The 20,924-nt window shown below is 37.3% G+C and overlaps 1 protein-coding gene across 2 annotated transcripts in view; it reads right to left on the bottom strand.

The window, feature by feature from the left end:
* The window catches only part of HSD17B4 (hydroxysteroid 17-beta dehydrogenase 4), a 62,855-nt gene that overhangs the window by 35,811 nt on the left and 6,120 nt on the right, over positions 1 to 20,924 (bottom strand). For both annotated transcript variants that reach the window (XM_054054068.1, XM_009562912.2), the window contains exons 3-15: positions 19,322 to 19,429; positions 18,742 to 18,801; positions 17,706 to 17,727; positions 17,550 to 17,596; positions 16,679 to 16,763; positions 14,751 to 14,938; positions 12,450 to 12,541; positions 11,838 to 11,862; positions 10,093 to 10,221; positions 2,799 to 2,905; positions 1,900 to 2,133; positions 1,408 to 1,459; positions 103 to 174 (exon numbers count right to left, since the gene is read on the bottom strand). In XM_054054068.1, the coding sequence (XP_053910043.1) occupies positions 103 to 174; positions 1,408 to 1,459; positions 1,900 to 2,133; positions 2,799 to 2,905; positions 10,093 to 10,221; positions 11,838 to 11,862; positions 12,450 to 12,541; positions 14,751 to 14,938; positions 16,679 to 16,763; positions 17,550 to 17,596; positions 17,706 to 17,727; positions 18,742 to 18,801; positions 19,322 to 19,429 (1,221 nt within the window). The remainder of the gene's footprint in view (positions 1 to 102; positions 175 to 1,407; positions 1,460 to 1,899; positions 2,134 to 2,798; positions 2,906 to 10,092; positions 10,222 to 11,837; positions 11,863 to 12,449; positions 12,542 to 14,750; positions 14,939 to 16,678; positions 16,764 to 17,549; positions 17,597 to 17,705; positions 17,728 to 18,741; positions 18,802 to 19,321; positions 19,430 to 20,924) is intronic.

Below are 20,924 nucleotides of genomic sequence, written 5' to 3'. Positions count from 1 at the left end.
AGTCTTTACTGTGGAAAGCTTGGCTCTTACAGGAACAGCTGGTTAAAAACTAAGCCTGTCAAATTTTACTACATCCCTTCAAAAAATTATAAACCTTTTTACCATCTATAAGAACGACTGCTCCCGATCCTTTGTCAAGAATATCAGCAACAGTTGAAACTGAAGTTAATTGTCCTACAAGAAAAGAAGAGAATGTATGCATTTTAAGATTTTTCTTCAGGAATCAAGTCCAAAGATGTCTCTCTACACTTCCTTACTAACAACAATAATAATGGCAATAATAATCATATTAATAGTCATAGTAACTACAATCATCATGATTATTATAAAGTGTCTTGGATTTGCCAACCTTGGTTTGCAGATGTGAAGAATTATTTTTAAGTTTCGGTGTTATTTTTTCAATAGAATCTTGCTGTAGTTTCTGCATTCAGAGCTAAACACAAATCCCATTTCAGACTTAAACATATTGCTAACTTCAAAGACAGCTCAAATCACTTCTGTCCACAAATGTCAAGAGGACTGAGACAACTACAGCTCTACAGCAGAGCAGTTCAGCTCAGGGCCTGGGCATAGGTTTTATGAAGTTTTTTTTCAGAACAGGTTATTGCTCTAGACAGATAGTTAATCATATATATCTGCACAATCAACCTATGGAATGTAAAAATAAAAAGCTATATGATGACCTGGGAATCCATTATTAATTAATAGATTTCTTTGAAATCATTATAGCTTTCATACATTTTTTTTTTTTTTTCCCCCAAGAAGAAATGATGCCACTTATGTATGGCTTGCAAGATTACTTTTTTTCCTTCTACACTCTGGAAAAAATTTTTAAAAACTGAAGAGTGAAGAATGGAGAAACCCAGACACTGCATGCATATCCTGAATGAGTTTAACAAACACCTCTCAGGTACTGTAAAATGGGAAAACATAGTCATCCGTGAAAACAACTTGCTACTACAGTAACTAATCTTGAGAATTTTGACTGGAAGAAAAGTAATTGTTTTTTTATGCTCCTCATCAAGATGTCCATTTGTCCCTAAGGTACATAATTTAAATCTTATCCCCTTAAAGGCACACAGATATGACCAATGTTGAACAATTTTTAGGTAAACATCCCCAAAAGTTCTATGATACAACCCTAGAGAAAGAACTGAAAGTTCTACTAGGTAGTATCAAATTATGAGTAATACATTCGCATGTAGTGTATTTGCTTACTATATTAAAGACTAGGCATGAGTTTACTAAGTATAGAACAGAAAAGCACACCTGATCTCCATCACCCCTTGTAAAAGGAACATGCAAAAAAATCCAGTTGGAAACAGCACTTCCCTATTTCCATTTGTAACATGGCTACAGGAACTGTTGTTGTGGTGAAGAGCAAATGAGCAACACAAAAGGACTGACCTGAAGTTGGCAGTGGTTTATACAGTTCCAGATACTGCTCACCATGAAGCATCTGTGTAAAGAAAAACAGCCCTGTAACAATAATCAATATATTCTACTGCTTCCCTCATCAAAACTGCAAGCAAATATAGTTATTTTAAATAGTGTTCAGCACAAACAAATAATAAAATAATGGTGCAAGTTTTGTGGTTTGCTTTTCTGATTTCATCCCCAACAGAAAATACTTCCAAAGAAATTTTTAACTTCTGTGGTTTAACAAAAGTACAGTAAGAAAAATTAAAATTTAACAAATTGATCATTCATACCATTTTAGGAAGACACAGATTATACAAATGAAGTAAATGTATTCTTGCATTCCAAGAAATTACTCTAAACACTATATTCTCCTTTTCTAGAAGGAAGGGAACTTATTAATATTACGAACATATTAATTAAAGTAACCCTATAGTTATTTAAAGCACAAACAAAATTAAATACTTAAATCTTTCTTACCCTTGCAAGATCAATATTTAGTCCCGATATAGACGGAACACCATCAAACATTGCAGTCTGAGCAGGAATTACTCCAAAGCTAGGTAAACAGCAGAAGTCTTCACTTCCTTCAAAGAGAAATTTTAGGTGATCTGGATCCTTAGTTGACATTCCCACACCAAGGGCATATAGAATAGGTTCTAAGTGAGTATATTTATACACATTGGTAGCCAACTGCCGCCCAACAAAGCTCGCCTGGAAATTAAAAGTCAAGTATAAGCATAAAAGTGCAAGTTCATAATTGTTCATATTGCACTTGCATTCTTTCTATAATTCTCATATCAAACAAAAATAATGTTTGAGCATCTTCTTTATAATCACATGTAAACATAAATTATGAATCATCAATATACCATAAAATACTACGTTTGTTTACAGCATAAGCGACCTTAATGTAATGCATATCTTGCTGACATTTATTTCAAGAATTAGTAGCAAAAACTTCATAGAGCTCTGCTCCCAGCAATGCATAATAATTCTTATAAAAGAAACTCTGAATAAAATAATTAACACTATAATGAGATGGAAACAAGGAAAAATTATCTATCTCTAGAGTAGGAGACAGAGCAAAACAACAATGCCCAACAAGACCCAACTCATGCCCCTTTTCTGAACAATACCCTAACTAAAGAGGTTTACAGAACTTACAAGCACTTTCATTCTGCATCATTCAGATTATTTAGTCTTCAGCTTTCCCATCAATAAAATAGAGGGGAGTCTGGAGATATTACTTATGTCTGCTTCCTAACTTCACAGTTTAAAACCCACCCTTCTTTTTGCAGAGAGCAAGCCAGAGAAGAAGCTGATCAGCAACACAATTCTCTCTGCTCAAGGTTTTCACATAACTTTGAGGCACTTACCGTGTCAACAGATGAAGAAGCCATTGATCCAGAGCTTGTGGAATTCATAGAAACATTCTCTTGAGACTCTATCTGACTTAGAGCATCATTCAATACACTTATGGACTCTAGAGAATGAAATTGAGGAAAATCACTTATAAATAGCCATAAATGAGACCCTTCAGTTAGCCACACAACAAACATGCCAATAAACGAGATGTAGCCTGATACTTCTCGATTCATTTTTAAACACAGTAACTACACATCTGCTAACTGAGCATAGCGCTGCATTTTACAGGCATCTACTCAAGAGTTGATTAGAAGTGGTCTCTACACTGGTTCAATCAGTTCTCTCCCAGCAGTCAACCATGACACCTACCTAATTCAAGTGCCTGAAACACAACTGGTGCTATATGGCACCTTTCAAGCCAAGAGGAGTATGTCAGTAAATACGTTGTTTCATTCCCTGGACGACAGCGTTAAGAAGATAATGAGCATTATACTTCAACTATCTCAGAAGTAAACATCAGAAAATTAGTCCTGTTTTTCTTATCTTAAAAATTATTTGCAGTACAAGTATTACAAGTCTCATCTCCTGGCAGTTACTGTCTTTCCCAATGCACAGGGAGAGAGAGAGAGGAGGGAGAGAGAGAGAGAAGGAGAGAGAGAGAGAAAGAGAGAGAGAGAAAGAGAGAGAGAGAGAGAGAAAGAGAGAGAGAGAAAGAGAGAGAGAGAAAGAGAGAGAGAGAGAGAAAGAGAGAGAGAGAGAGAAAGAGAGAGAGAAAGAGAGAGAGAAAGAGAGAAAGAGAGAGAGAAAGAGAGAGAGAAAGAGAGAGAGAAAGAGAGAAAGAGAGAGAGAGAAAGAGAGAGAGAGAAAGAGAGAGAGAGAAAGAGAGAGAGAGAAAGAGAGAGAGAAAGAGAGAGAGAGAAAGAAGGAGAGAGAAAGAAGGAGAGAGAGAGAGAAAGAAGGAGAGAGAGAGAGAAAGAAGGAGAGAGAGAGAGAAAGAAGGAGAGAGAGAGAGAAAGAAGGAGAGAGAGAGAGAAAGAAGGAGAGAGAGAGAGAAAGAAGGAGAGAGAGAGAGAAAGAAGGAGAGAGAGAGAGAAAGAAGGAGAGAGAGAGAGAAAGAAGGAGGGGGGGGGGAGAGAGAGAGAGAGAGAAAGAAAGTCAGACAGTCTGGGGGTTGAACAATGCCAAGATTAAAAGCAAGATGATGCATGGCTGAGATACAGAACTCAACTACTGCAAAGGCAGGCCATCAAGAACAGCTTGCGCCTTAAGCTCAATATAGCTAAAAATCAATACTAAATATTCATGTATTAGAAATCAAACAAAAGGAGGTGAGAATCATGCACAGAAATATTAAAAAATATTTAAATCAGAGAAACACAAAATCATTATTTAACTACCTTTATCCTAGAGCTGCTGCCCTCAACTTTAAAACCTCTGTACCTGTATTGACTTGCACTGTGGCTTGGACTAACACAATGTTGCTCTACTGCACAGCACTCCCCTAAACAGCTTGCAAGTTAGCTGCATACCCTCCAGCAGAATCTTGATTTCATAAACTATTTATTAGCTCTCAGCTTCACTGACAGAATCACCATGATGTTTTATTTGTGGCCTGAATCTCATAAGGGAAAAAGAACATTTACAAAACCAACATATGTTGCCACCTCTTCTGTCAAAGCACAAGCTTTATCTTTGGGTACAAGAGCTGTAATAACATGAAATGAGCTTATGACATTTGCATAATGTGAAAATATGCAAAACGAGATTTGTAAATTTTAAGAACTCTTTAAACCTAATCCCTTTTAAACCTTTTTCACTCATTAAATGAATGAAGAAGTAATACAGAACTACTGGGACAAGTAACAGACCGTTTCTCCTTTTCTTGCATGAAGCAAAGAAAGGCTATCACAGTGCTTTAAGATCTTCAACAAATGTATAGTTTTGACCTCTAAGTAAACCTGAATGTTTCCTTCACTTCCACACAGAAATACAACTACCATTCTTAACTATCAAATCTGAGAAGATTACCAATATGTTTTTCTCATGCAATGACATCATTAAGATTAACAGTATAGAGGCAATATGCAATTTAATAATGGCGCAGAATAGCGCAACCTCCTTTTCTAGGGATCTTTCTTCTAGAATATATGGTATGCATGAACTCTCAAATTGGAGAGCTGGCCAGCATCCAGCTGAACACTAAGAAGTTCATAGAATCACAGAAGGTTTGACTTGGAAGGGTTCTTCAATGGTCATCTAGTCCAACCGTCCCTGCAGCAAGCAGGTATATCTTCAATTTGATCAGGTTGCTCAGAGCCCCATCAAACGTGAACTCGAATGTTTTTAGGGATGGGGCATCCACTACCTCCCTGGGCAATGTGTTCCAGTGTTTCATCACCCACACTGTAAAAAATTCCTTCCTTATATCTACTATGAATCTCCCCTCTTTTAGTTTAAAACCATTACTCCTTGTCCTGTTGCAACAGGCTCTGGGAAAAAGTCTGTCACCACCTTTCTTATAAGCCCACTTTTAAGCATTAAAAGGCTGCAGTAAGGTCTCCCCACAGCCTCCTCTTCTCCAGGCTGAACAACCCCAACTCTATCAGCCTTTCCTCAGAGCAGAGGTGTTCTATCCCTCTGATGGCCTTCCTCTGGACCTGCTCCAACAGTTCCATATCTCCTGTGCTGAGGACTCCAGAACTGGACACAGTACTCCAGATAAGGTCTCACCAGAGTAAAGTAGAGGGGCAGATTTGCCTCTCTTGACCTGCTAGCCACACCTCTTTCGATGCAGCCCAAGACAGGGTTGGCCTTCTGTGCTGTACGCACACAGTGCCTGCTCATGCTGACCTTTTAATCCACCAGTATCCCAAAGTCCTTCTCCACAGGGCTGCTCTCAATCTCTTCATCCCCTAGCCCGCATTGATAAGAGGGGTTGCCCTGACCCAGGTGCAGGACCTTGCACTTCGCCTTGTTGAACCTTACGAGGTTCATGGGGGCCCAGTTCTCAAGTTTGTCCAGGTCACTCTGTATGGCATCTCATTCCTCAGGTGTGTCAGCTGCACCACTAAGCTTGGTGTTACCTGCAAACTTGCTGAGGATGCCCTAAATCCCACTGTCTAAATCACTGATGTTAAACAGTACTGGTCCCAGCACAGACTCCCGAAGGACACTGCTCATCACCAATTTCCATCTGGACATTGAGCCACTGACTGACCAACCAACCAACCATTTCTTGTCCATCAAAAAGTCCAAGTATCAAATCCATATCTGTCTAATTTAGAGAGAAGGATGTTGTAGTGGACTGTATCAAAGGTCTTAAGAAGTCCAGACAGATATCTGTAGCTTGTCCCTTGTTCACTGATGTAGTCACTCCATCAGAGAAGGCCACTAGGTTAGCCAGGTAGGACTTGCTCTTGGTGAAGCCATGCTGGCTGCCTTTAATCACTTCCCTGTCCTCCATATGCTTTAATACAGCTTCTTATAGGACGTGTTCCATGATCTTCCTAGGCACAGAGGTGAGGCTGACAGGTCAGTAGTTCTCAGGATCTTCCTTTCTGCCCTTTTTAAAATGCAAGTTGTGTTACTGTTCACCCTCAATGTCAAAGGCCTCACCAAAACTGACATTGAAAATTTGGGGTACTGTTATATTTCTATTCAGCACTTCACCTGGATCACACCAGAATCATTTAGTAACACTTCTAGTTATTTTCGAAGTGTGTGTATGCAGAAGAATCTGTCTTCAAAGAGGAAATATTCCTTCAAGGACTTCTGAGTTTATTTCTTTATATCTCTGACAGATATCAACTGAGTCTATGGTTCTGGGCCCAAATTTCCTGAGAGGTACCAGGAGCAAATACATATGTTTCAAGTCAGTTTTCATCCTTTAGTAACAAAGTTACTTTTAAGATGCCAACCCTTTGTGTTGCCTGAAAAGATTAAGCAAACTATTAGAAAGTCACCAAATACAGGCAGCAAACCTTTTTTTTTTTTTTAATACAGAAATGGGAAAACATGTTACATGTATTTTCTTCCCCCTTGAATTACTGCATTAGAGAACTTTTCCAGTTAAGAGCCCCAGTGCTGATATACTCCTTTATCTTCCAGGGACTTCTAGAGCAACATGCAACCTGACTGTCTCAACACATTCATTATTTTCAGTCCTCACTGCTCTTCCACTGCCTGGCATAAGAAACTGGAATAGAATAGCACTAAACTTACAGTAATATTCTAGCAGCTGACTAGATATGAATCTTTCACACGAAGCACGGTTACACCTTCAAAGAAAGAGTAAATTCGATCATTGCATCAAGAAGTACAAAGGCTGTGATCCAATAAATTTAATTTGGTCTTTCTGTTTATACACAGGCACAGAAGCCCAGGACCTTTCAGTATCTCAAATTATGGAATCATGTCACTTCGGCAAATATGTCAGCTCACTAGATACAGCTGCAAATGAGAGCCTCAGCAACTCCTTTCTAGTACTAGTTAAGACAAGCCACATTATTCTCATTATTCTGAAATTGCTACTGCCTAGGGGCACAAGGGAGCTGGTTACAGTGACTTGAGGATTCTGTGTCCTAACCTTAAGGCTCTGATTATGCTCTGCTTATCTCCTTGAAAGATTTCTAGGTTGTTCTACAGTGGTATAAAATAAGCTGAAACTATTATTTCAGTTTAAATATTTTTTTAGTTAAATCTTACTATTTAATCAGTAAGAAAGTAATAACATTATAGAAATTAGGAAAAAGTTCTATTACAAGTCACTGCAGATTCACTGCTGACTCAGAAGCACTGACATTTTTATCTTGCATTAAGTAGATGGCTACCTTTCACTCCTGGTAAAGTGATTGTAGGACAACACACGCCAGCAAAACTGCATCTTCCACTTCTTCAGATTCCTAAGGCCTAAATTCTCACACAGCATCTTCAAAGAAATCCCCTAAATAGTACGTTTTCAGTTTTTTCTACTGTTAAAAACAGATTGAGTAGTGATTTCACACGTAATCATGCCTTCTCCTAGTTAACAGGAGTATACAGAAACTGTGTGGGACTACACAGAAACTGCCAGAACTTGCCAGAACTCCAGGTATATTAAGGACTAAGCCTATAAATCTTAGGGAATAACTACAGAGAATATTCAAAGACACTTGAGGCATTAAAAGTAATGTGAGAAGGTAGGCATAGTCAGTTACACCATGTCAGACAGCTTGTGGGATAAGGAGAGGAGTTTGCGCAAAAGAATGTATTGTGCAATCAAGAAAGACTGCTTTACTGACTATATTATCATTACATCCCAGAAACTTCACTGAGTTACTGATTAAATTCAACTGCCAAATCAAGTCACAATTAGCTACTTCCTATTAATTAAAATGGCACAAACCCTATAAAATCATATTCTAGTACACAAGCCAGAGTTTTCTCTGCTTGAGTCAGTTTACGTGCCAAGAGAACAAGCTAAGCATACAAACTGAAGAAGTGTTTTAAAAAACTCATAAAAAGATGGAAAGAAAAATTTGGATCTTTTTCCTTACACTGAGAAAAAGAATTCAATGTTTTCATTGCGTAAAAGACCATCACTAAAATTTAAAGACGAGCAAGTACTTCCATTTAGTCTCCCAGAGCTCAACATCTCCAGCAGAACAAACTTCACTAAAACAGAGGACTATGAAGGTGATGTAGTTAAATATTAAATAAATGTTTCGCTAGACAGGGCTCTAAATGCTTAATCATTCACACATTATATGTGGTGCATTTAATTTAACTTTAAGAGAATGACTTCCCCCTGTGCTTGCAAAAAAGAGAATTCCAAGTAAAAAAAGTCCAAACATTAAGTTATGTAACATTGCTACACAAGTAAGAAAAATTACCTTTAAAAAAATAAACAACCAACAGATGACACTCTTATTTTATTGTGATCCAGAACAAATGAAGTCAAACTGCTCTTATCAGTATGCCTGAATTATGAAACAAGATTAATATCGCTGACTATGGGATTTTATACCATATTACAAGCAAGTATTTTATCTAATTGGTATTTTTTTATAATTATACATAACATTAAGTACATGATTGCACTCTTTATGGCATCCAATTATTTAAATTAATGAAGCCTTCTAGGTAGTTTTAACTTAAAGATATTGGGTATTCTAGCTTTTCATTTTTAATGCAAGTACTCTAATTAGTTTTCCTTATTTAACAGTTGAATACCTTCAAGCAATAAAATGGGGACTTTGGATTAGGAAAATCTTACAGTATAGAACTGAAAGTTCTATTCAGCTAGCTTCTTCAGAATTTTCTTCACTCTTCTGCTGATTCTCACACAAAACAAATTAATGCAAGAATCTTCATTCAACTTTGCATTAACTATGGCTTCATGTCACTGCAAGGGCAATGCTGTATTTTGACTAAGCTTTGTAGCAAAAGAGAAGCTAAGGTATGTACACTGTGTGAGAGAATAATGCTAAAGTAATATTTTAAATTCCTGACTGTAGAAACCTGCCATGTTGTATAGGAAGCATAATTACTACAGAAGTCAAAAATGTTGTCCAATTTTTTCTCTCAATAGCATCAAAGAGATAGCTGTGTAATATCATATGTAATGCTGAAGCACCTTTCAAAAGAAATTCCCATCTACAATATTTTTCTGCTGGCAACCCATAAAAATAACATAGTATGCACGACACGTTGGAGAACAGATCAGAAGCTATAAAGCTGGAATTATGTTGTTATAAATACTATTCCACAGCAGGACAGAGAATATTTTATAAACTGACATACATTTGGAAATAGGACATCTATAAGCCAAAGATCAGTGAAAACAGTTGGTAAGGTGATAGAGAACTACGGTATGGCTGGCTACATCCCTCTACCAAGATCTGAGGGAAAGGACAAAACAAATGACTTAACCAAAGAGCATTTGGGTATGGAAAAGTCTACCAAAAAACAAGATTCCAGGACTAAAAAGGAAACAGAAACTCCCTCTACACTGTTACTACCTGTAAGTACATGCCATCAAATAGAAAGCTACCATTTGTCTGGCTGTAATATATAAAATGACAGTGATATTGCTTGCCTACAAAATCTTAAGATAAAACTGTCATAACTTCACAGGTAAGAACACAAAAGTTCCCTTAAAAAGATCCAACCATACTAAAACAGTAAATTATTAATTTTACAAGTTTGCAAAAGAATTCACTGGTTCTGTAGACATCTTGAGGAAAGTTTCAGCAAATGTCTGACAAGAAAGCATTCCCTTCTAAGCTTTGCTGTCAAAACTATCCACATAATCAAACTCTCCTTTACCTTGGATACTTCTTGGTTTGCTGGCATTATCAAAGTCACAGACCTTCTCCCACTGATCTCTCACTGCTTCAGGCGTCATTGGCTGATTCTTTCCTCTGACAATAGCACCCAAGGAACGCTCCCAGCGCACTAACAGGAAACATGAGCCAAAGAGTTCAAGTAACAATGAAATTTTTACATTTTTTTCTCTAGATCACTGTCATCTACAACACTACCTTCAAGACACCGCAAGAAAGGAAAAGTTGTAAGTACTCCAATTTAACTCACTAGTGTAACTACAAGCTGGTCTAACAGGGCTTCAACTAACATTGAGAAAAGGAATACCACTGGTTTCAAATTTCATTAAAGCCACATCAGACTTATTGCTCTCCGAAAATACTATATCAGTGTTAGGATTTTGTCTAGTGAAATGTTGTGGCTAGAATGTATCTACAGATATCCCATTCTGACATGATTTGAGCTTTCAATGCTTAGGAATCTTATGAAAGCTCTGGAAAACTACAGGGAAAACATGAGTATCACTTGTCACCTGTGAAAGAACGTTAATACCAATAACCAGCATCTCCAAATGGTCCCTGAAGCTGTATTTCAATACTATAACTCGAGAGAAACTGGTAAGGCTAATGTGAAATCAGTTTTGGAAGAATACAGACTTCTTGGATTGCAACTGATCCTTCATTTGTCATGGTGGTTTTGCTCTTAATTAGCAGCAGACAATGAATAAGACCATACTGGTACCTCATTAACAACCTAGTTTTGTTTTAAAGACAGTAGCCATTGTAATGCTGAAAAATGGTGTTTTCTTTTGATCAGAAAGGAGAATCTGGCTTTTACCTGTATTAAAACCCAACTCCCTGTGGAGGACAGCAAGAGGTTTTATGCTCCTACCCCAATTTTTTTAATCTGTTTTATGCACTACCTCAGAAAAACTATTCCAGTGCCACAAGAACATTTACAGTTAGTTAGGAATGTACAGAATCTTTATCAAGTGGGCAAAAAAAAACGTTTTGGAAGAAGGGGGAACCACTTCTTGAATTAATGGCCCTACTTCTAACTCTCTGATGATATTCACACAGGCTGAAAACTCCTTGAACAGTTCAGGAAATTAATGCTGGTTTTAAGTTCAACATGCTTAGGAAAATAGTTAAGGCATTTCACACCCTGAGTTGTATTTTCATCTGGTGAGTTGTCAGTATTGTCAGAGTTTTCTTTATATTCATATTTAAGCTGGTTATTGGAATCACTTAAGGAAAATACTCAGCTAGCAAGGCTACTGGTTAATAAGAACACTAATTGCCTCAGTATGTTAACGCATATCACTAGTATTTTTAAAGAGGTGTAAATAAAGGTGGAAAGCAACTGTCTACCACCATGTGCTACTTTTAAATCATAAAAAATTGAAGTTATCAAGAAAAGGCAACAATGCATATTTAGCATCAAAAATGGAGACTCTTCTTGACTTCAGTTATACCCTCAGGATCAAAGAGGTTACTTAGTCAGACTTTCAGTTAATACTAGTCACCTCAAAAGCATATCAAAGCACACACCTAAGATACCAGTTTCCCCCATGTGTAGTGAAATTTATTACTTCTACTTAAAACAAGCAGTCTCCTCAGAACTGTAGGCTTTTGCTATTCTTCTATCCCTAAATGAAAATGTCTTGAGCAGAGGTTACATGTGAAGACAATCTGCACACTTTTGCTGTCAATTCAAATAAAATCAACCCTGAAACATGCAGTACTTACATTTTCCAATCCATCCAGCCCCGACCTGCCAAGAAAAAAGAAAAATCATCAGCATACCACACATTATAAAGCATACTTTTGGTAACTTACAGAAGCAAAACCTATACTTCAGAACAAATTTCTGATCTACTACTAGTTGCATTTAACAGTTTAGATAAGCACTGGAACACAAGCAACATAAAACTCCAAGAACAAGGTAACTGTTTCCATCCAATTTATGGGCTAGTTTATTTGACAGTAATATCTATAACATATTCCATAACTAAGTGATTCTCCTTCCTGCAAGTTGCTTGCTGTGTTTGAATGATTTAGAAAACAAAAACTTCTTCGGAAGTAGTTGCTTTGATACCTTTTCAAACTTAAAAGGGTACAATAAGAATTATAACAATCATTCCACTAGTATTTTGAGCACATACATTTGACAAAGTTGTTACCACCTGATGTATTTCATCATACACAGCGCAAAAGGGTCAACATTCCTTCTGTCTATGCTGAGTATGTAGTATCTCGCACAATTCAGTTTCAGCAAAAAGGTTAAGACTGGACAGGCTTCAGCAAATGACTGATTTTGAGGGAAGGGGGAAAGAGGACAGAAAGTGAAAATAAAATTACCTCAAACAGACCGCCATTCTCTGCACAGCTCTCGTGGCAAAGCCAAACAACTAAGGGAGCAACATATTCTGGCTTGAAAGCATCAACCAGATCTAGAGCGAATTGAAGTGGGAAATAATAAAAGAGGAATTATGTTGGGAATACCATAGTATACAAACTGCAAAGCCAGGTACCTTCCCAAATTTCCATCTGACAGGCAACCTGAAACAAGGATAAGCCAGCTAGACAGAGATGTACAGATCCTAGCAGAGATGCACTTGAACAATTTTGCTTTTAATGTGCTAGTCAGTTATGAAGAGAAGACTATATGAAAAGATTTGCAGCTGCTGAATATTTGAGAAACATCCCTTTTGCAAATGCTGACATTTCCAAATGAGATATGGGGAATTATCAGCCTTGCTAGTTTTATATTTGAACTGTATTTTTGGATTTTCATTGTTGTCTGCACAAGAGAAAACTATATGAAAATGGAGATACTGTTATAGAATTCAGTGTGGTTGTCCAAGCAGCTCCCACCATACATTCTATCCACTGGCTGAGAAGAAAAAATAACTGTTTAATTTATTTTTTTCAGCTTTTAAGATATTACTGTTTCAACAACAATAGGTATATAGCTGTTCCTGAGCTAAAAGTCAGCAAGCATTTTCAAATATACCCTGACAGACAAAGACTTGAGAAAGTTTAGTACCACAGCTACTTTTTTGATAGCCAAGCTGAAGTAACAGAAGTTCATTTTTAGAAGTTCCACAAAGGTAAAAGACAATTCAACTCAATCTAATATGGTGTGTTGTAAGTGCATAACAAAAGCTTTAGACTTTCCTAAAGTATTGCACTTTATGCCACACACCAATGCTACTAACCCACTATTAAATAAATTAAGAAATAGGTGTTAGAGGTTTAAAAAAAATACACAAAACATGTAAAATACATGTAGAGTTCAAGCAAAAGCAATAAGCAGACCAAGCTAAACATACATAACTGCATCAATGCTAAAGCGTAGGTTCTTGCAGACATCTAAAGCTAAACAGGAAAGTATTGAGTAAGATAACAAAGATACCTGGATAAAACATATGAAAATCTTTTTGAAGTTCTAGTGTCCAAACCTTTTAAGAATATCCAAAAAAACCCACCTGGACCAGGAGAGAGGGAGTGAAGCAAGAAGGAAACGATCAGAACTGTAACTATCAAAGGTTCAGAGGGGACATCAAAGGTTCTCATTTTTTCTTGAAAAGACTAAGAAAGAAAACTAGGAGGTGGCTTTATCACTCTATACAAATATCTTCAGGGAATTTCAGCTACTGAACTCTATGCTTCAGGAACACATGGTTGCAAGGTTAGTCTCTTTGGCTGTTTTATAAGTAACTGCAATCAATCCCTAAAACCTGCAACCTCTAGAGCTGCTAGATTTCTTGGTCACTTGGATTATTTACAGCTAAACCAGGACACTTTTCACAGAACTTAATTAGTCAAACCAACTAATGCACTCAATTCATGCATAACTGTATAACCTGTACTGCTTTTCAATATCTTGTATAGCAGTCTGAAAAAAATAATGATTTCCCTGGCTTTGAGCTATGCCTGTCACTAGGGAAAAGAATGGTAGGAGGAAAACAAAACAGGTTGATTCTAAAAGATTTTCTGAGGACAAATTCCTTTCACAGACTTTTTTTTCAAATTCTTTTTATTTCTTCTGGTCATTTGCCAAAGTAATTTGTGACTTCATTTATCCAAAATTTACACTTAAGACACAGCTGCCTCCTATAGCATTCTTTACCCTGACTTTTCAGTGCAATGTTCTGTTAAAATCTGTTCAAGCATTCAAAGATTAGCAACTGTGCAATAAAGAAAAACGTAATATATTAGGCAACTCAGTTCATTATCATATCCTGCTGATCATAGAATGGAGAAGTACACAAAGTATGTTGTGCAAAACCCACCATTTTGCAATAGGACAATATTATAACAAGTGCAGACGCCTTAAGCACATACCTGATTCCACATCTGATGAAACTAACAAACCTTTCCTTTACTGTAGAAGGATCTTGGACAAGACTTTAATTAAAGAATTTTGCCACATGGAATTGCTTTTGTGAACTAAAAAAATTGCCTTCTTATCTTCTGGCAGAAACCAAGAATTCTTACAAACCAAATAAGTAAGCTGACAGTTCAGAGACAAAAAGACAGCACGAATAATGAATTAGCAGTGTATGAAGTGTAAAGGATTTGCATTTTGTAAGAGATAAGAAGCTGTGCTTCAATTCACTGAAAAATATCAATACACATAGACCTTCAGTGATTCACCTTGTGGCATGACAGTCTGGGTCAGTCTGGATCCAGCAGTAGGAGCAATTGTGTTGCAGTGGATATTATACTTCCGACCTTCAATTGCAATTGTGTTTGCAAGACCCAAAAGGCCAAGTTTTGCAGCACTGTAGTTTGCCTGACCAAAATTTCCATATATCCCAGCAGCAGAGGAAGTCATAATTATTCTTAGGGGAGAGGAGAAAAAGAAAACAAAAAGAAGTTCAATGATTTCTTCAAGGTGGTTAATCCTACACAACAGTATTTTCAGCTTTGGCATTATATTCTCCACATTCCATAAAATAAAAGTGTGCAAATAAGAAAACATTGTTTATTGATTTTGCCAACAACCAGATGCCTTTTTTATGTTTCATTGATTGCAGACATCTGACAAATCCTGAAGGGCTGTCATGGTACCAGAGAACTAAGAAAGTCATGAGCCTTGTTGACTTACACTGCGATGTATAATAGACATTCTGTAACACAGTACAGTACAGAGAGAAGCATTTTCTATTCATGTTCTAATGGCAAGTCAAGTGGCGCTTTTCTTATAACTAACAAACAGCTTCAGTGTCCAGAAGAATATTATTTTATTGAAAATGACTTCACCTCAATATCTGCCTGGTAATATGTGAAGATGTATTCTTACGGAATTCACATTCAAACAATTCTAATGCGTCTTAAACATATGAATCATAGAATTTTTATAGCCAAAAAAAAAACCAGATAGCAAAATAAGAAAGAAAGTGAAGTCTTGCCCTTTGCTGTCCCCTAACATTACTGTTGTGGAGAAAACTGAACTGCCTCCAAGAAAGCTCTAAAACCACTGCAGTTCACAGTTGGTCTGAGGCAAAAAACCCATTGTGCTGCATGTTTTTTCATAAATTGGATTTCAAAAGTAAAGGGGCTACAACTTCACTTTTAAAAGAAGCCTTATTAGAATCTGTGCCAGTCTACACTGTATACAGCTGGGTTGATCAGAACCTATTTAACTTTTATTATTATTTGCCTCACTTACAGTAAACCACTGTTTTTAATCTAGAAGAGATGAGTTACTATCAATATGATCAAGATGAAAAAAGCTACCAAACCTATACAAACCTATCTGCATTTTGCAGATGGCATATATCTATAGATAAAGTACAGAAGCACTCACTACTGCAGTTATCTGAGCAAATAACAGAAAAGAAGCCAAAGGGAGCATTTTCCTAAATGGACGCAACTTCTAGATTTTAGCCGCGTATTCTGCCTGCTGATTTCTTCCCCTGTGCTTACAGTTCAGTTCCCCCATTGCGAGTGAATGACAGTTTGGTCACAGAATGACAAAGAAGCTCATACACCTTTCAACACGTACATATGGTTGTTCATACTAATCATGTCAATGCTTTATGTTTTTATAAGTAAAAACAACAGAAGTGAAAAGAAAGGTCTGAATTCATGGTCAATTAACAGTATCACATACCAAAATAGACTAAGAATACTTCCACAACTTCTAAGCCAAGTGCATTTGTCCAAAAGCCAGGGCAGGGCAAACAACCCCAAACATAAAAACCAAAATCCAGAAGGAGAACTGTATGTACTTGTCGTTTGACTAAACAGGAGCAGGAGAAGAATCCCTCACTCTTGCAGTAACATACAAGTAACAAACATTTTTAGCCAGACCTCATAAAAATACACGTTGTTTCGATAACTCTCTGTCTGGGATATTTGCATCTACATGGAAAAAACTTCTAAAGAATTGGCTTGGGAGGCAAAGAGGGGACCAGAATTGAAAGGATAAGGGCTCACAGATTAGAATCAATTTTGTTTCATTCCCGTGACAGAGAAAGAAAAGGATGCAAAACTCTTCCTGCCCTGTCAAAGCATGCACCAGCTTGTTATATCCTACTGAAAAAAAAAAATTAAAAAAAAAAAAAGTAAGTTTTTACCTGCCAAATTTCTGATTTTTCATATGATTCCATGCAGCTCGGGTGACCAGGAACGATCCCCTCAAATGAATTCTATGAATTATATCTAGGAACAAATTAAGGTCAATTTAATAATTCCAGGATTTCGTCTCCCAACTTGAAATACACCATTTGTTTCTTTCTCATGACAAAAAATGCACTCCCTTCACACTCTCAAAGTGTTACAAAAAAAGTGGTGGACTTTTACTTTTTCTGTCTTATAGATCATTTTGAAGTGCTCGACTAAACAGAAGAGACTGTTCGTCTCTTCTGCCTCTTGGATTGGGCTCTCTTTTACAGACTTCACAAGCATTCAAAATTCCTGCACTTTAAGCACAGTCAAACAAGGACTACAGAAGTTAGACTACCTTTGCAAAAGCCTGCCCAATGGGCTTATCACCACCTACTATACCACTGAAGGTTCCTCCTGCTCTTCTGTCTCTTGACACATCAGCTTTCTTTCCTCTGTTGCTAGTTATGGGTCTTCCAAGACTGTTTAGCATTCAGCCAGTCAGTGCTGGTGCTAGGAACGTGTTTTGCTCACAAAAAGTACTGTGTGTGTTTCATATGGCTCTTTTTTGTATTCCACTCAGCAATACGAGTGGCAGCTGAAGTGTCTGTTCCCTTTTGGAACAACATACACCTACCACGCATTGCAACACAGATCTGGTCTGCAAGCTGAACACAAGGCCGCTAGGCAAAAGCAGCTTACCATAAAACTTTCAGGGCAAAAGGTAATTCTCTGATCTGGCATAGACAGCCTTCCCCACCTTCTGTTCTTATTTGTACCAATGGGAGGGATCTACCTATCACCTTTCACATAGAAAGCACATTTTAAAGTTTATCAACTCACCCCAATCTTCATCACTTATCCGAACAAAGGAACGGTCTCTTAGGATCCTAAAATGTACCATTAGGAGAACAAAACAAGCAAAAAATAGATGAACAAGTGTATACATAAAAGTAACAGCCCACAATCGAACTGGAGAAAACCTTCAGGTTTACTCACCCAGCATTGTTTATAACAATATCTGCAATAAAAAAAAAATAAACTGTGAAATGCACTGATCAAACAGAAGATTGTTTCTATTTTCCTCCCACTTCTAAAAATACATACAGACAAGAACAGCACACACATACACCATATTAGTAGTCTATAGCTCCTTGTCCAGAATATTGGAACTCTACCACTGGACAATAATTAAGACAAGATAAAATACTTTAGCACAGGCAAGTCTCGGCCTGCCAACAGAACAACACCTGACAGAGAAGTATAGCTGAGAAGTGCTAGTTACCTAGAACACAAAACCTGCAGGACGCAGCCATCCTGCAAAGTTTTACAGCCTGCTTTGGATTCCAGAGTGCTTCCAATTATGCAATTTGTGCATCATTTTTGTTGCAGCAAGCCCAAATGACAACTGAAAGAACCACAGAGTCATGGAGCCACTAAAGCCACCTCGATCATAACAAGTCTTTATCAAATATTTTATTTGGTTCCTGTTTGCTTTGATCATGTGTACTTTTAATCATTTAATCCTGAGCTGAAATCACATAAACTTCACAGTTAAAGCAGTGGCAATCACACGGTAAAGAGGAACATTACTTGTTAGACGTAATACCTCAAGCTTTGTTTATTATTTATGTCAAACCATTTTGACCCTCACATAGGCGAAAGAGCTTCCAAAACATGACAAAGCATTCCTAACTCTTCAGCTACATTATTTATCCTGATTTTATGCAGCTAGTTATAATACTTGACGAAAACTGTGCTTTGGGACAGCAACTGAAGTACGGAAGTACCGAAATTCTGAGGGTGGTAAAATGGGAATAATATATCGAGCTTTAAACTTCTGCTAAAAAGTACCAAAGAGACAGAGAAGTCACACATTCACATTCAAAGTGGAAAGTCTCCGATTTAGGTTACACTGACCAAAGGCATCAAGGGCTGACATCACACAATACTGCATACACTTGTTATCAATTGTACTGTTTATAACAGCCCTGTTCTTGCAAAGAAAGTTAGAACAAGAATTAGACAACTGTACCTATCCTCCCAAAAGCCTCAAGTGCTGTCTTCACAAGCTTTTCACCATCTTCCACTGAATCTATAAAAAAAAAAAAAAAAAGCACAAATTTTTAAGTAAAACAAGCTAGATACACTGCATTTCCAGGATACTGACAACTAACTCCCCAGAGCTAAGAAAAATAAATTGTATACAATCCCAATATAAAATAAATTCAAATTCAGCCACAATATACATATGTCCAAAAGCAAATCCCACACAGTAAGTCTAAATGGCAGAATGTCTGCCAATGCAAGAAAAACAAGAAGCAAAACAAGTAAGAATCATCCATTCCCATTTTGCCTCTGGCAATCCCAGATGGGCAGTTTCTGAGTATTTCAGTGTTCAAAAAGCATATGAAAGAAAGGAGCGTATCTAGATGAGTATTAATTTAAAAAGCAATTTATGCACTTGCTTTTAGCATTTCTGCATTCCTACTCCACATTACAATACATCTATTTAATTTATATGGTATTGGCAAATTGGCAGTGTCAACTTTTCTTTCAACAGGTCCACTGTTTCTATTGATAAAGCATGACACTTGTCTGGAAAAATAACATACCATAATTGGGTACTGCTTTCCCTCCTTTTGCTCTGATTTCGTTGACAACTTTGTCAGCCGCTGAGGAGCTCTTGCCGTATCCCTTGAAATCACCTCCAAGATCATTCACTGTAAATAACAAAGAAACGAGTTTTTCACTGTTAACACTCAAGCTTCATGGTTTCTCCTTATCTCATTATCATGCTGTAAGTTATAACGAGTATTAATATGAGCTGCAACATCTGGATCCTACTGAAAAACTCAGATGATTAGAGAGGAACAGCAGGGGGGTTTTTTGTTTTTTTTTTTAAGTACTACAACACATAATATCATTTCTTAAAAAGAAACCGCAAGAAACAGAAGTTTTTAAAAAAAAAAAAAAAAATTCCTCTCTACCATGCATTTAACTCACTTGCCCTGCCCATGTTACCCCTCTAATTGTGTTATTGTACTTCAGAGATTAAGATCAAGTTTCCATACCAATCGTAGGTAATTTATTCTGGTCTCTTGTCAAACTGCTGTAGCTACTGCGTGAATCCTAAACAAGACTGGGAAGACTTTGTTCCTTAATAGAGTAGCTAAAATGTTACTAGTACACTTCACTATAGAACAGGTCAAGGAGGAGACAAAGGGAGAAGAGCCAGCTCTGGAGCATTAGATCTTGCTGCTGTGCGGTAAAATGGCTACCTGACACAGGTAGCTTTGTTTCCAGGTTGCTCTCTGCACTGGAGCATTCACCATTAATGACAGCTGCATTGTATAATCACCAGTTTGCTGCATTGCTGGGTTTGCATGTCCCCACTTTCATGAAATTCAGCAGGTGAAGGTAAACATCCCTCAAAAAATCCATACACACATTACATTTGGGCAAAGATTTTAAAAAATGATAAGTAGTATGTTTGAAAGCGTGCAAAAGAATTGGCTGTGGATTTACATGCAACTTCAGTATTCTGCTAGTATTGCGCTATGGTGAACTTTTGCTTTGTGCCTTCTAACTTTCTAAAGTCCTCAAGAAGTCAGCCACAGTGAGATCCACAAAATATGCAGGATATTCGTGTTGGTCTTGATGACAAACAGCACTTGTAAGTCTGCTGTATCATCACAAAAGGAAATAACCTCATATTGTGCCTTTTTTTATAAATAAAATCTCTCCCTGCAAAGGAGCATAGCTTGCAGGACATGCGACAAAATCATTCTCTATCACTCAGAGCAAGAAAGACTCATCTGGAATCCTGGACTCAGCTTTGTGTGCAGCACTTCAAGAGAAATGTATAAACGCTGCAGAAAACCCATATGACAGCAAACCAAATCAGTATTAAGAACCACCCAGCCCGAAGTAGGAAGAATTAAGACAGAACATGATGATATGCCCAAGTACATTTACAGACTGATGCAAAAAAGAAAGGAGACAAAATCTCCAAGCTAAACAGACCATTATCTAAACATTTTGAACATGCAGCCAGCACAATTCAGGGAGGCATCAGGGAAAATTTCCAAGTGTAGTAAAACATAAGAATAGGCAGCGTGGTCAGACTGCTCAGTTTGCAACATCAAAGGTCTTTAACATGACATTATATAAAAGCGAGTCAGGAACAGCACTAGGGATTTCTCATCTGTCCTGGGA

This window comes from Cuculus canorus, chromosome Z, assembly GCF_017976375.1.
Source record: "Cuculus canorus isolate bCucCan1 chromosome Z, bCucCan1.pri, whole genome shotgun sequence".
Taxonomy (NCBI): domain Eukaryota; kingdom Metazoa; phylum Chordata; class Aves; order Cuculiformes; family Cuculidae; genus Cuculus; species Cuculus canorus.
The sequence above is the reverse complement of the archived record's forward strand: the minus strand, read 5'-3'. Positions and strand labels throughout refer to the sequence as shown.